General features: G+C 48.0%; 1 protein-coding gene across 2 annotated transcripts in view; it reads right to left on the reverse strand.

The window, feature by feature from the left end:
- Window positions 1-13,057, reverse strand: part of LOC105702488 (CCR4-NOT transcription complex subunit 6-like) — a 592,633-nt gene that overhangs the window by 24,644 nt on the left and 554,932 nt on the right. For both annotated transcript variants that reach the window (XM_012430091.1, XM_012430092.2), the window contains exon 5: window positions 4,485-4,797. In XM_012430091.1, the coding sequence (XP_012285514.1) occupies window positions 4,485-4,797 (313 nt within the window). The remainder of the gene's footprint in view (window positions 1-4,484; window positions 4,798-13,057) is intronic.

Here is a 13,057-nt window from a genome sequence, read left to right on the forward strand (position 1 = left end):
TCGATGACCCCTGATTCGAAGCTCGGCCCCTGTGGGCGATTAATCTCGCTGCTTAATAATCCCATTCACGAGGCCGCCTTTGTCATTTGCATCTTCGGATGCGGAATGCAAGGAGATCCCCGGATGGTAAATCTCCGACGCGGATGCATGGTCGCGCTCAATGAAAGTAATACACTCCTTAGAGAGTGCGCGGATCTCGAAAGGACGAAACTGGGACAGAGCGGAATTTATTATCAGTCATCAGAATATGACAGCTCATTGCCCGGGGACAAAAAGAGTGCAGTGAACGGTGTCCCGGAAGCCAAACCTGGAATCGAAACCTCTAATGGTAGACCTCAAAAAATTGAGATAACATGCAGAAGGGTAATTTATAAACAATCAAGGTCCTACTTTAAGCCTTAAGAGTGGTAAACGTTTCCATTTCTTCCGTTTTTAGGCCTAAAGAAGGTCTCAATTCATATTAAGTAAAAGAGCGAAAATACCCTGAAGACAAATAGTTGTAAGATAGGCGCCAGCCCGTAAAAGGGAGCAATACACGAGTACGAAAGAAGGAATGACGGTAACGTTTAATATTTCTTTTTCTCTCGACATATGACTTAAAATAGGACTTCCATAGGTTTCGCGGGTTCGGAGTACGGTTAATGTTTCAACTCTGGTCGGGTCAGGAGTATAATCAAAGAGTGATTACGGTCTCTTGATCACCTTGTCTCGATTTTTGAAACGCCTCCCATAAGTATCCTCCAATGGTTTGTCAGTAGAAGTCGGCTCGAAGAGGTCGAGGAGCGAAGGTTGCAGCGAAGTATAAGGTGCTCGGCGATGGCGGAAATTGCACCTCGGGGCGACCCGACACCCGACTCCAGAGAGATGACAGCTCGCCCCGGGTGAACTGCCAATTGCTCGTCAATCCTTGATCGCGGGTCCAGAGCCGGCGCAATATCCCGAAGGAGCGATTCGCGAGGCTCCCCGCAAAGGCCCGTAAAAAATGGCCCGCGGCTCCGAGGAGGCAACCCAGCTCGTTCCACCTCGCATTTGAAAGGCTAATGCGATTTTTCTCGACACTCGCTGCAGGGGGTCCGAACCGATTAGCGCGTTAAGAACGCGTTGGTAACTCAATCGCGACGCGAGCTCAAGAACAAGCGCATCTGCACCTATCTATATAGATCTCCCTCGCCGCTAACCATGATTAATTGTTTCATCGTCCCCCTCGTCCTGCGTCATTATCCCGGGTTATTATTTCATTTCATAATTGCACATCATCCAGATGTAATTTCCACGTTCCATTATCGGCCGGTTGCCGTTTAATGCCTACTAGAAGCGAGACTCCGAACGAGTTCTGCAATTAAATCATTCGATGCCCGTCATCGTAAGGGATGGGAAATCTGAAATCGTCCCTCGAGGAGCACTTCAGAGGGCGGAGAAAACGAGAGATCGCGTCGGTTTATCTTCCTCGAGAGAATCATGTTCATGTGAATACTAAGTGTCAGGAGTGTAACGTCCACGTGCTATTAATTACCGGCGAGATTAAATCACATTTTGATCGAATTTTAAAATCGAACTATGGTTCCGGCACTCCGATTTATGTGGATCGGTGCTTGGAAGAGTGGGGACTGTAATTGGTTTACCCAATTCCTCGTTTTCTGGACTTAACTGCATCCTGTAATTAATATGCGGTTTCCTACTCCGCTCCGGGGGAGAGGGGGAACGGATGCATTATTCCATCTTATTTCTGGTACAGAGCACTGCCATTGCCTGCAATTGTACTCCCATCACAATTTAACGTCAATCCGAAGCGGCCCCTTCGCTTTCGCAACAATGTCCTATGCATCAGAGCCGATGCAGGCGCGCATCTATCGGCTCGTCTACATCATCAGTGCCCATTGAAACGATACCATCATTCTCGGTGGTCCCGAGATGATGAATCCAAAATGTACCTCGTCTCGGCTCGGATGTCAGTCTTATTTCATCTGAGACGAAGAGGCGAAGAGGTCGTTCCGTAACGGAGTAACGGCGAAGAAATTTAGATGGACGTCGACTCGTGCAACGATAAGCGCGTGCAGGGACCGTTATACACGCGTGATAAGCGACCCCGAAACGAGTCCGCTCGATATACGTGGGCATCATAGTGATATCTCCAATGGAAGTCTGATAACCCTTGAGACATTTTCACTCCGCTCATACGTATCCACTGTAGCTATTAATTCGACCCCTCAAAGCGATTTATTAATCCCTGATAAGAAGTGAACGCCAAGACTCAATCCACTAAGTCTCGTCCAACGAAATGATTAACAATGTCTGATAAGAAAAAAAAAAACACACAAATCGATCGTTCCTACCCTCAGCGAAAAATTGTCTTTCGAAGCGAAATTAATTGGTTTGATAATGCTGGGCTTAAAAAAATTGAGTACTATTTGTAATTTGCCTTAAATTAATTCGATCTTTACAAGATAGCAGCCAGTTAAGATCCATTCAACCCAAGAATGTTTTTTCCATAGAATGCGACGATTTCGCTCATAGTCGGTGCAGGTCGTTGCTACTCGGACGTAGTTCCATTACTCTCGATTCTATTATTAACTTCTCGTTAGAAGCGACGTCGATTTAAGTCTAGTCCCGTGCACTCGACACGCGTGTCAGCCCATCGAGTGCATTCAATCGGTATCCTTCGATAGCGCAATCCGAGCCGATGACTTCGGAGGGCAAGTCCATTTAACTCCGGGACTAATTGGGGAGAAAGACATTTGCTATGCGGAAAATAATGGGCCAACGGCGAAGAATTCCCGATCGACGTTGAGCGGTGCAAGTTAGGCTCCGTTATGCACTCGCGATGCGCGGGTGAACGCATAACGCCGACCAAACGAGAGTGCACGCACGCCCTCGGTACATACATCACGGTAATCGCCTTTTGACGCCGGATAGCCCCTCGGGCGGCTCGCTAAGCGTAAACTGGAATTAAATTACATTGCGATATTGAAAATAAACGCGCCGGCCGATACGATAAAGCGCGCACAATGCCTGGCCGCTACCACGGCGGCGCGGTACACTTATTGCACTTCTTGCGCACGTCTCGTGCACTTCTTGCGCGCAACTCCGCCATTACGGATCCCCGGTATGGATCCAGCGTGGATCCGAAGTAAAGAGACCGTTACCACGCGGAATGTGCCGAGCAATTTTCATAAATACGCCGCGGCTTAAATCCCCCAATGATCGATACTCAACCCGTCCGGCCATTTGTCAATGTGCCATGGCGGGACCGTTTAATAAAATGCCTCCAATCTGCCGGGACTCTTGAGCGAGAGGGATCGCGCTAAAAGGGCCGAGATGTGGGAATCGCTTTTCCTTCTTCCCCTTTTCATGTTTTTATTTTTTCTTTTTTATCAGGAGGCAGTCAATCTTCACCGGCGTACATACGCTCGGAGCGCTTAGCGCGTGCCCGTGGATCGGAGCCTCGAGGAATCGTGGGAGTTAGACTTTGAAATATCGAGGCGCTCGAAGGGAATAAGCCTAATCAATTTTGAAGTAATTTATCGAGCTCGCGTCTCGAGACTTTTTTTCCCCCAAGAAAGTGCACGTCAATTGTTACCGGTCCCCGAGATCAGTAATTTTCTGGAGGCGGGTAGGCATTTTTTCTTTTTTTTTTAAATTAAGAGCGATCAGAGATTTCGAGATTCTCCAGAGTAACTTGGAATATCTCCGGGAGGTTTCCCGTCGCCGGGTTTTGGGACGTTCGGTGAAAGGGTGGGAAAGGGGGAGACTCCGTAAGCAGGATATTCTAAAGCTGCTCCACTTTAAACGGTGTGTCCTCTTCCCGAGTCGCCATCTACGAGATTGAAGAATTTCCTATAAGCTCGCATACCCCGAAGGAGCCCCGGGACGTCGAGTGACATCCTACGAGATCGAGTCCCATAGAGCAAAGTTGATTTTCTACTTATAGCCATTCTCGAGCTCTAGGGTGCCGAGAGTCCTGGCACCTTACGTGATGCGTTATTACCTTGAGGATATTGCCCGTGGTGCGAATATTGACGGCCGACTGCGACGAATACCCGATCGCTTTGATCGCGGGGGACGTCGCATCGCTCTTGTACCTATAGAATCGCTTATTCCAAAAAGATGTCGAAAAGCAACGCTACTGACGTCTAATGAGATTTACCGGAGACGCGCGACATCCCCATAACGCCTTCGTCAAAAAAAGACGTGAATTCTCGAGTAAAAATAAATAAGTCACGCGATGATTGGCCCTCTAATAATTTAGAGGATATTCCCGACAAGTGGTCGACAACCCCAGAGTTTGAAAAATTAGCCTCAAGCGCGATATTTAATTACCATGCGTTACCGAAGAAATATCATCTGTGGTCAATCGTTCGTGGGCATGACCTGAATGCATTTACATAACTGCGCTATTTGGAGGGACGTGCATCCTGCCGAGGGGTGCAGGTAAATGCGGGGTTTAATCGGAGCAAGAGGTTGTTTCTAGTCAAGGTATCACTTACTTTGCTGTCCTGTAGAAAATGGCGCATCCATCCACGTATTTGCGGTCGTTCTCGGCCATCGTCTTGGCGCGCGACTTGGGCGAGAAAATGCCGTCGTAGCCGTCGTGCTTCAGCTCCGGCAGGAAGAAATTGTAGAATTGGTCCGTCTCGACCTCTTGGAGGCTGATTATGTCGGCGGCATAATGTCGGATTTCACCCAGGATCCCCTTTTTCCGGTACTCCCAGTCGAGAGCCCAGCTCGGGCAATATCCGTACATCTGCCGCGTCGCGTACTTGTCGCACAGCACGTTGTAGCACATTACCGTGAATATACCTGCAACATCGACACAGACAATGGTGTTAGGTTTAACCTTCAAACAGTGGACTCTCTGATTTTATTTACAGAAATTGTTTTCTTTTTTTTTTTTCACAGGATCGGTGGAATATCCCGTCCCCAAATTCAGGGCGCCGTGTCCGCCTCTGGGGAAAAGATGGCAGCCGTATTCCCCACAGTCCCGAATAAAGGAAATTTTCTGCTCCGCGGTGCGTAACTGGAAAACACCTTTCCTACGAAAGTTACTCTCGGAAGAGACTCCGAGGAACTTGTGCGAAAGAATTTTTTACCCCGCGTAGATTTTAAGCAGAAATTGCCCGCACTTTCCAAATTGAAATTTCGGCCCTCCTTCGAATCCGCGTAACCTAAATAAGAACTCTTTTGGTCCTGCCTTTTAATAATCTATTCGACCCGAATTAAATCCTACTTTAGGCCTACACGTGAAAGAAATGGAACTATCCCCCACTTTCAAGATTTAAAGTAAACCCTCAATTCCACCGAGGTTCCCTTTCTTAAGATTACCTGTAACCCCATGCCACAATTAAAGCTTCTAAATATGATGAAAATTTCGAGACCCAAGTCCCGAGAAGTCCAACGGCACCCAAATCGACAATTAGAATTTCCGTAAAAATTCTGGCAAATAAAGTAATGTCGGCCTTTAGACAATCGATGGGATTGAGAGGACATTTTCTCTCAGGTCCCGAAAATGCGAGCTTTTCCGGCGTCAATGTCCGCGTTCGAGGGAAGCGTATTCCGCGTCGCGAATGAATGTGCACGGAATATGGAATTCGAGGACTTATCGCCGCGATTTAATTTCAGATACGGCCGCGAAAATTAGGGCACTCCCGTTGGAGGGGCTTCGTTTACATAGCCGCGTTTACGACGGCGGCGGAATGCAAAAAGAAAATTGGATTCCGCGGAAAACGGGGCGCTTGTCGGGCCGAAGTTTCGTGCTCTGTCCGGGCGTGTTCCGCCGAGCTCGGGTGGGTGTGCGCACTCGTTTGCAAGTACGTGTACAACGGGGCGTAGTTCTTACCGGCGAGGACAGTAGCCAGCAGACACCGGCTACAAATAACCGACAAGCTAGCTAATCTACGAACGCAGGCAATGGGAGCTCTCGCAGCGGGAGAGTTCGGAGTCGTGTAGCGAGAGTAGCGATTCGCAGCCAGCTCGACAGCCGATGTTCATTGGTTTAAGAAACTCGGCTTTATCGCCCTAATCAAATGGCCGTTTTACCGTTTACGAGCGGCTCTCCTCCTAATTCCATCCCGCCGTGTAAAAAAGCCGGCCTAATGCAAGGGGCATTATCTTCCGCTTTAGTGGCACGGTTATTACCCGTGGATATTGCATTTCGCTGAACCGGAGAAACGAAGTGGAACGCACAGTGCCTTGATTTCGAATTTCCTTGCCTAATTTACGACCGAGGATCTGATGATAATCGACGTCCAAATGCTGGGAAACGTCGATGCCTACCTTACAGGGAACTCTGAATTTTTCTGAATCCCGCTGACTATTTTATAGCCGGTGCTAGGAACTTTTCAAAGTCCCGCTTTAAATCAGAAGGGAAGTACACACGTGCTTGAGCACTTGTGGAATGGAGGAAATGATTATTCCTGGAAAAAAGGGATACAAGGTTTTCTATCAAGAATCCATGTTATGGCGAAGGCTAACGTTCTTGCCAGACCAGGACTGTCGCTGTAGATATCTGAAAATGAACTTGGAGTTTATTTCTCTTATTATTCCCGTTGTCTAGCAAGCTGTAAACCGTATCTGGGATTTGCGCCAATTCCCGCGAACTATGTGGGGATACTTTCGAGATATTCCGCAATTCCATCGGAAAAGCCGCAGACATTGGTCCGGAGACATCTCGTTCTTTTCTCCCTATTTTCGCGGAAACTGGACCCGGATCACTATCTGGAGGGCAGCGGGATGATGGGAAATAAAATGTCTCGTGATAAAAATCGCATAAAACGGGTCTCCAATTTTTCGTATTCACATTCTGGCTCCATCTTTCGGTTACTTTTTGCTCCATATCTGAGCGCCTCCAACGTCTCGGTTTCCTTTAGGGTGCTTGGCGCAACATCGCTCGAAGAGTTCGTTTAAAAAAAAATTCTTTAAATCCATTCTTTAGCGGCATTTCGTTTCCCCGGTTTACGAGGATTTGCGAGGGTGTAACTTCCAGGCTGTAACGCGATCACTTTCGGGACGTCCCGAAAGTTGGTCGGGCGAGCGCATTTGCATGGCAACGTTTCGCTCTTTTTCCTCGATTTCCTCGGGCAATGGTCCCGAATAGCCGCCCCGGCGGCGGCAGGTCTCCTGGGAATAAAGTTTCTCACCTAATTCATATTCAGGGTCTAATCACGGCTCGGTACATAACTTCCACGCGTTGTACATCAGCCGCAAGCCCCCGCCGCGTATACTTACCTACACGCGGCCGTAGGTGCGGGGGGCTGAATTTATGCAGACATCGCGACGTTGGGAAGACAGCTCACTTTATGCTGATCCTCTTATCCGAGGTTCATGGTGGAGTTCACGCAGCCAGCGAAAGGAACGCATAGAACACCATGGTGCGCTAGGCATCGCCCTGCGTGCCGGATCCCGGTTGCTAAATCGATTAGGAAATGCCCATCACCGGGTACTGGTCCGGAACACCTTGAGCCTTCGTTGCGGAAGAAATGTCGAAACCTATGCTAGAGAATACCCGAAGAGAGCGGGTCTAGATTGCTAAATGGGTTTTCAAATCCTCATCAGAGGTAATACTCTTAAGGCGAAGCGTCGAAAGGACGAGGGTCAATAAGGCCGATTTTTGTCCTACGGCATAGTCATTTTTTGTTTTAGGGGTTTTGACGGTGTGTTTGCAGGTTTAGATCAAGTTCCGAATATAATATTTATGATTCCGTAATTTATTTTGGATTAGTAACGGTGAAGATGTGCTCTACGGGCTCGTAAAGTTGGTTCGGATCGCGGTTTAAGAGCAATTTTGTCATTTTTTTAAGATACACGGCCATTTTTCACCAAGAAACTCAAGGATAGCCAAGGTGGTTTTCATATATGGTAATATACATTTTCTAGGGTTAATGAATCCAGTAAATTTCGTTATCGTTAATCTAGAAACGATTCGAATAAATTTGGGACATTTTATAAAAAATGGGGCCAGGACTCGGCTCCAAGTAAATTCGGGAATTCTTATCCCGGAGGATCTCGACTCGGAGGAGCAAAGTCGGAACGGCTCCTGGGATGGAATTGGGAAGACTCCTCGTAAACGGTAAAATGACCTTTTCATTACTGAGATAAAGTCAAGAGTTCTTTAAGCCGAGCTGAACGCGAATCACCGTCTCGGCTCTGTGAATCCGAACTTTCCTGCGTGAGCCTCGATTCCTTCAGTTGGATCCTCTAAGTTGGATTCCATAAGTTGGACCCCGTTGATTAGGTCGGATTAGGGCCTTTCGCAGGGCATGCAGAACAATGTTCCCAATCTCTGGCAACTCTCTCGTCCTCTGCCTTAGAACGTAGGTACTTGTGCAAAATACGAGTACCTGGGATCTACCCGACTTTTCGCTGAATTAGTTTAAGCCGGTCCACTTTCTCCCGGAAAGTTATTTCCTTTCCTCGTTTCTGGCCGTTTAGTTCCTTTTAAAAATCTATATTTAACAGACCACATCTCTCGTTTGGCTTTACGCCGTGGATATGGTTCTCCAGCCACTCTCGATGTATTATCTTCGGGTCTAATTTCGACAGAGGTTGTACGCTAGGTGGCAAAGCAAACTCGAGTAAATCAACGAGGTCTATTGCTAGAAGTTATGCTACAGGAGCCTGGAAAGCTGCCTGGGGGCAGTCTAAAACTGCCTGACATTCCGGTAACGTAAACGCATTCACAGCTTCGACGAATGCAGCGGTTAAACCAATCTCTGTTGCAGAGGAGAACGAGCTCCATTACCACGAGCGACTTTGCATCGGAATGAAAGTGTTTCCCAACACAGTTCTCACCTTTGAAATCCTTTTTCACCGATTTCTTTGCCATATTTGGCCATTTTCTCGAGGAAAATGCAATTCGGTGCATCTTGTTTGGAATCTCCTTACAAATGGGATGAATAAAATGTATTACTTCTCGACTCTTGAAGGGTGAAAAGGGGTGTCATTCGAAAAGAGGGATTTTGAGTCCATAAAAACTGGGATGCAGATAAGAGATATCCAATTTCGAATTAATTGAGAAATATTTTCGAAGCGTGTTGGCTCCATTCGGATCACCAAGTGTATCACCAGGTGGGTGATCTCACGGATCCCTCAGCGAAATACTCAACTAAATTGGGCCAGTTTCCCGAAACTCCGGAGACATCGGGAACCATCCAGTACCGGAGTCCAAGACAAATATTTTCACTCGGCGATTCCAGAAATCGCGGAGTTGACTTTCCCCTGCATCTCCCTCCAGCTAGCCCTATAGGCCATATTTACCCAAGTGTGCATACAATCCAGAAAGAAGGATTCGAATCTCATTAGGGTATAGAATTGAGTATCACCGAGAAATATCTTTATCTCATGATTCCCGGGAATGACAGTCGGTATCCTTTCAATCTCCAATTAAATTGCTATTGATATTTAGCCCGAGTCGAAATTGTAGTCCTATTTTGAACAGGTGCAGCCCAAGATGGACCATTTTTGGACCCCTTTCACCCCTTACTTATCCACTTTCTGCCCCGTTTGTTCAATTTAACACGAAATGAGTTCTACTTAGAGTCCTCGAGTAGAAGAAATAGAAATATCTGCCACCATCAAAGTCTAAGAAAAAGGACCTGAAGTGCACAGAAATAGTCTCTCCTTATATCAACTCAAAGCTCATTTAGGACCTCTAATTAGAGATTCTAAGGTGAAAAACTCCGATCCGCGGGCACATTCCGAAAAATCGAGCTCGGAGTCGAAGGAAAACTTGGGAATCTCGTCTCTGGATTCAAGGGATTCGCGGAATCGTCGGATTTCCTCGTCCCCCGGATCGTCGGCGAGATCGTCGGCGAGATCGTCGGGCAGATCGGCTCGGATATCGGCGGGTGATAACCCGGGGCGAGAGGAGGAGGTTATGTCAGCTACTCGAGAGCTGAAGCAACTTCAAATGTAGCCGCCCAGATGCAGGGGGCTTGCATTACCGTAATTGCATTCGTGCCATGGAATGCATGTCCCCCGTATATATAACTACGGCTTTATCCCTGCCCTGCCCTCGCGGCTCGCTTCTTCGATTATCGATAGTCGCCCGTCTCGGAGTCTTTTCCCTTCCCCGGCTCCTTCCTCGACGGACCAAGAGGTTAGTCCGTTAACGTGGGCTTAACAACTCCTTCGCGACCGCGTTAAGAGGGCGTTATTCGGGCTCGATGTTGCGTGAGATATTCGCCGTTAATGGGCGCGTATTTTCTGCTCCCTTTTGCTCCAACCCCCAACTATAGGGATGCCTAAGGCGAGTTCAGAGGCGCCGTTCGAGATATCAGACATTGTACACATTCGAACAACTTCCGATCGGTAAAGAATGGGTCTTAACTGTTATTAGGATCCCTGGAAGTTTGCAAAGTGCCCTTTAAAATCCGTCGTCTTGCCCCAGAGAAGTGGGACTCACCCGGGGCTCCAGGACTTTTATACTTTTATCTCGGCCGCTATCAGGGAGCTTTTAAAGTTCCCGCGAAATAACATTTCCCGTTTAAGCCCCGCCACGATTATTCCAGTCATAATTCCTGTGAAATTGCCCCTACCTCGTGGATAACACCCCCGACATAACGTCCTCGTCTCGCGCGCCTCTTGGAAATCCGACTCGAGACGACCAGACCTCGAGGTCGCTCCTTCCAAGTCCCGAGAAAGCTTTAACGATCCTGTCGCCGTTATTCGCGGGTACAGGCGTTAACGAATCGACCAGGTAGTCCCTTCCTCTTGGTGCAACTCGTTTTCCGATCACCGCCATCGCCGACGCAATTTTTGGAAGTCTTGACATCGACGCGTCGCGTCATGAACTCAAACACGGTTGTTAGGTAACACTGCTTCATGGCTAACTCGGACCTGGAGTTTCTCTTTTGGCAACTCAAATCGAAATTTTAGCCCTGCTTAATCTTGATAAGCCTCGTTTTGCTCCTATTTCACGATTTGAGTCCTATTTTCTACCTACGCCTTACTTAATACGAATCATGTCCTGTTTCAAGAGTACATGCAGACGACATGGAATTTATTTAGTCGCCATTCTAAAAGCGGATTCAGCGTTAATTTTAAGGTTTTTCGAGCGAAAGATGTGACGATCTAAGCACGAGGAAAGGTCTTGGAAATTCAGAGAAATTAAAAATCTAAAATCCGAAATTTAACATGGTTTCAGTTTCAGGTTAACAGGGTTCGAACCACCGATGGGGTGCACACGCGGACGGGATAACGCGCCGTTATTACCGCGAAAGCCTCCTGTACTTTACCGACGGAATTAGGGTCGCGCTAATGCACCTGATTCGTTTCCCCACCCCGATAGGTCCGATAAATCGGTGCGACCGGCAGAGCCGGTGCCTGGATCGCGATAGGCCCGAGTCAGGTGTAAACGTACGGCCAGATGTAAACCTGCACCCCATTCTATCCCATCCCTGTCTCCAGCTCATGCACCAGGCTTAATGCAGGATTTCAATTAATTACTCGCCCCCGGACTGCACCCTTTCATTTCCGCCTCCGACTGCCCTTTATCTCATTTTTCTCGCTGTTCCATTCACAGGGCAACCTCTGAAGAGGCTGTTGATATCGTCCTAACCACGAGTTTACAGTGGCATAACAGCGACGATACACAAATCGGCTTATATGGTAGAGATTTTCTGTCATGAAACGCGCTTACGAACAGGTTGATGCACTCGAAGGTGGGTAGTTTAAATTTTACGGCGAAAACGGTAAAACTTGGGGCGAGACCGTCGAGTGGCCCAGAAGTGCACCGAGCCTTTGCACCTGTATGCAGGTGCAGGACTGCAGCGAGTCGGAATTTAATGCCGAGGTGTAATTAATTGTCCGACCGTGGCTCCGTTAAGAGGAGGATTTAAGCTCGTGAGAACGGCTTCCGTGGTTTTAATTCTTTCCCTTAAGGCCGTTCGTGCCGTGAAATCGATTTGTCGACGGCATCGCCGGGGGTGGCTCGGTTCGCCAGAAGACCCCCTAGGAAAGCAACGCGAGGGTTGTCTGGGGGCCAATAATAAAGTTTGTATCTCGGGACTAATCGACTTTTGCCCCCTTTATTACGGGGAAACGTCTTCTTGCAGCGGGCTGTGATAGAGAGGACAATGCGATTACAAGGGCCCCCGACGAAAAGACGAGGGAGGACATTTTCCAGGACTCACAGCAGGGAGGGGCTTATTGGTTTCGAGACATCGGTTAGTTAGAGGCCTGGAATTCAATTACGCGGTGTAAATGTATACGCGGAAAACCACAGTCCCGTGGGAAAGCACACTCTTTGCTTCTCGCTTTTGCCACGACTGTCAACGTGCGGATGCGTCTCGCCGAACGGGTCCGATTTCTGGGGGATGAAACTCCCCCAAGTGGGCGTAATTCAATGCGCAATCGGTAACGACGAGGTAGGGTCTTGTTTTATCGACACGACGTTTGGCGCGCGAATGTTTGTCGACTCGTGTTTGCAGATAACATTATGGAGGGGACGAGGATTTGGATCGATAACGCGGATGGATTTTCATCTTGGTGCATTCGATGCTTCGGCGAAAGGCATGCAAATGGGATGCGCGATTATCATTGAATCGTTAACAATTGAGAGGAGATCTAGCTGGATCGGGCCTCTCGCAGGCAGGATTAGAGTGCATCGCAGAAGGCGAGGCTGCCGATATGTTTATGATAATTATGCAACATCAACATTTTCCAAGTTAGTTATCTCGCGTATCGGACGTCTGGCGAAACTGGATTTGCCGGTGAGGCTGGCAGATAATATCGCGAATTATCGAACGTGTACCTGTATGCCATCTTACAGAATACTCAATTTGCATTTAATGAGACAGACCTCGAGGACGGCTAACCAGGAGTTTCGCGGCATTTCGATCCTCGGCACGACTCTTTGCTTTCCGAAATAATTTCTCTTCACTCCGCCTCGACGTTTGCCGCCGATGATTAAGTTTCGAAAAAAAAAAAAATACGCGGCACGTTTTGGAGGAAAGGAACGAAAATGAGAATATTAAAGCGTTAACCTGGGCCCTGGTATGAAGGGGACTCCAGGAAGCACCTGCCACCAGGAAATGCCGCGACTGCAATTTCATGTATTTTTACT

Source organism: Orussus abietinus, unplaced genomic scaffold (genome assembly GCF_000612105.2).
Source record: "Orussus abietinus isolate OABI.00-Male unplaced genomic scaffold, Oabi_2.0 scaffold63, whole genome shotgun sequence".
Taxonomy (NCBI): Eukaryota; Metazoa; Arthropoda; class Insecta; order Hymenoptera; family Orussidae; genus Orussus; species Orussus abietinus.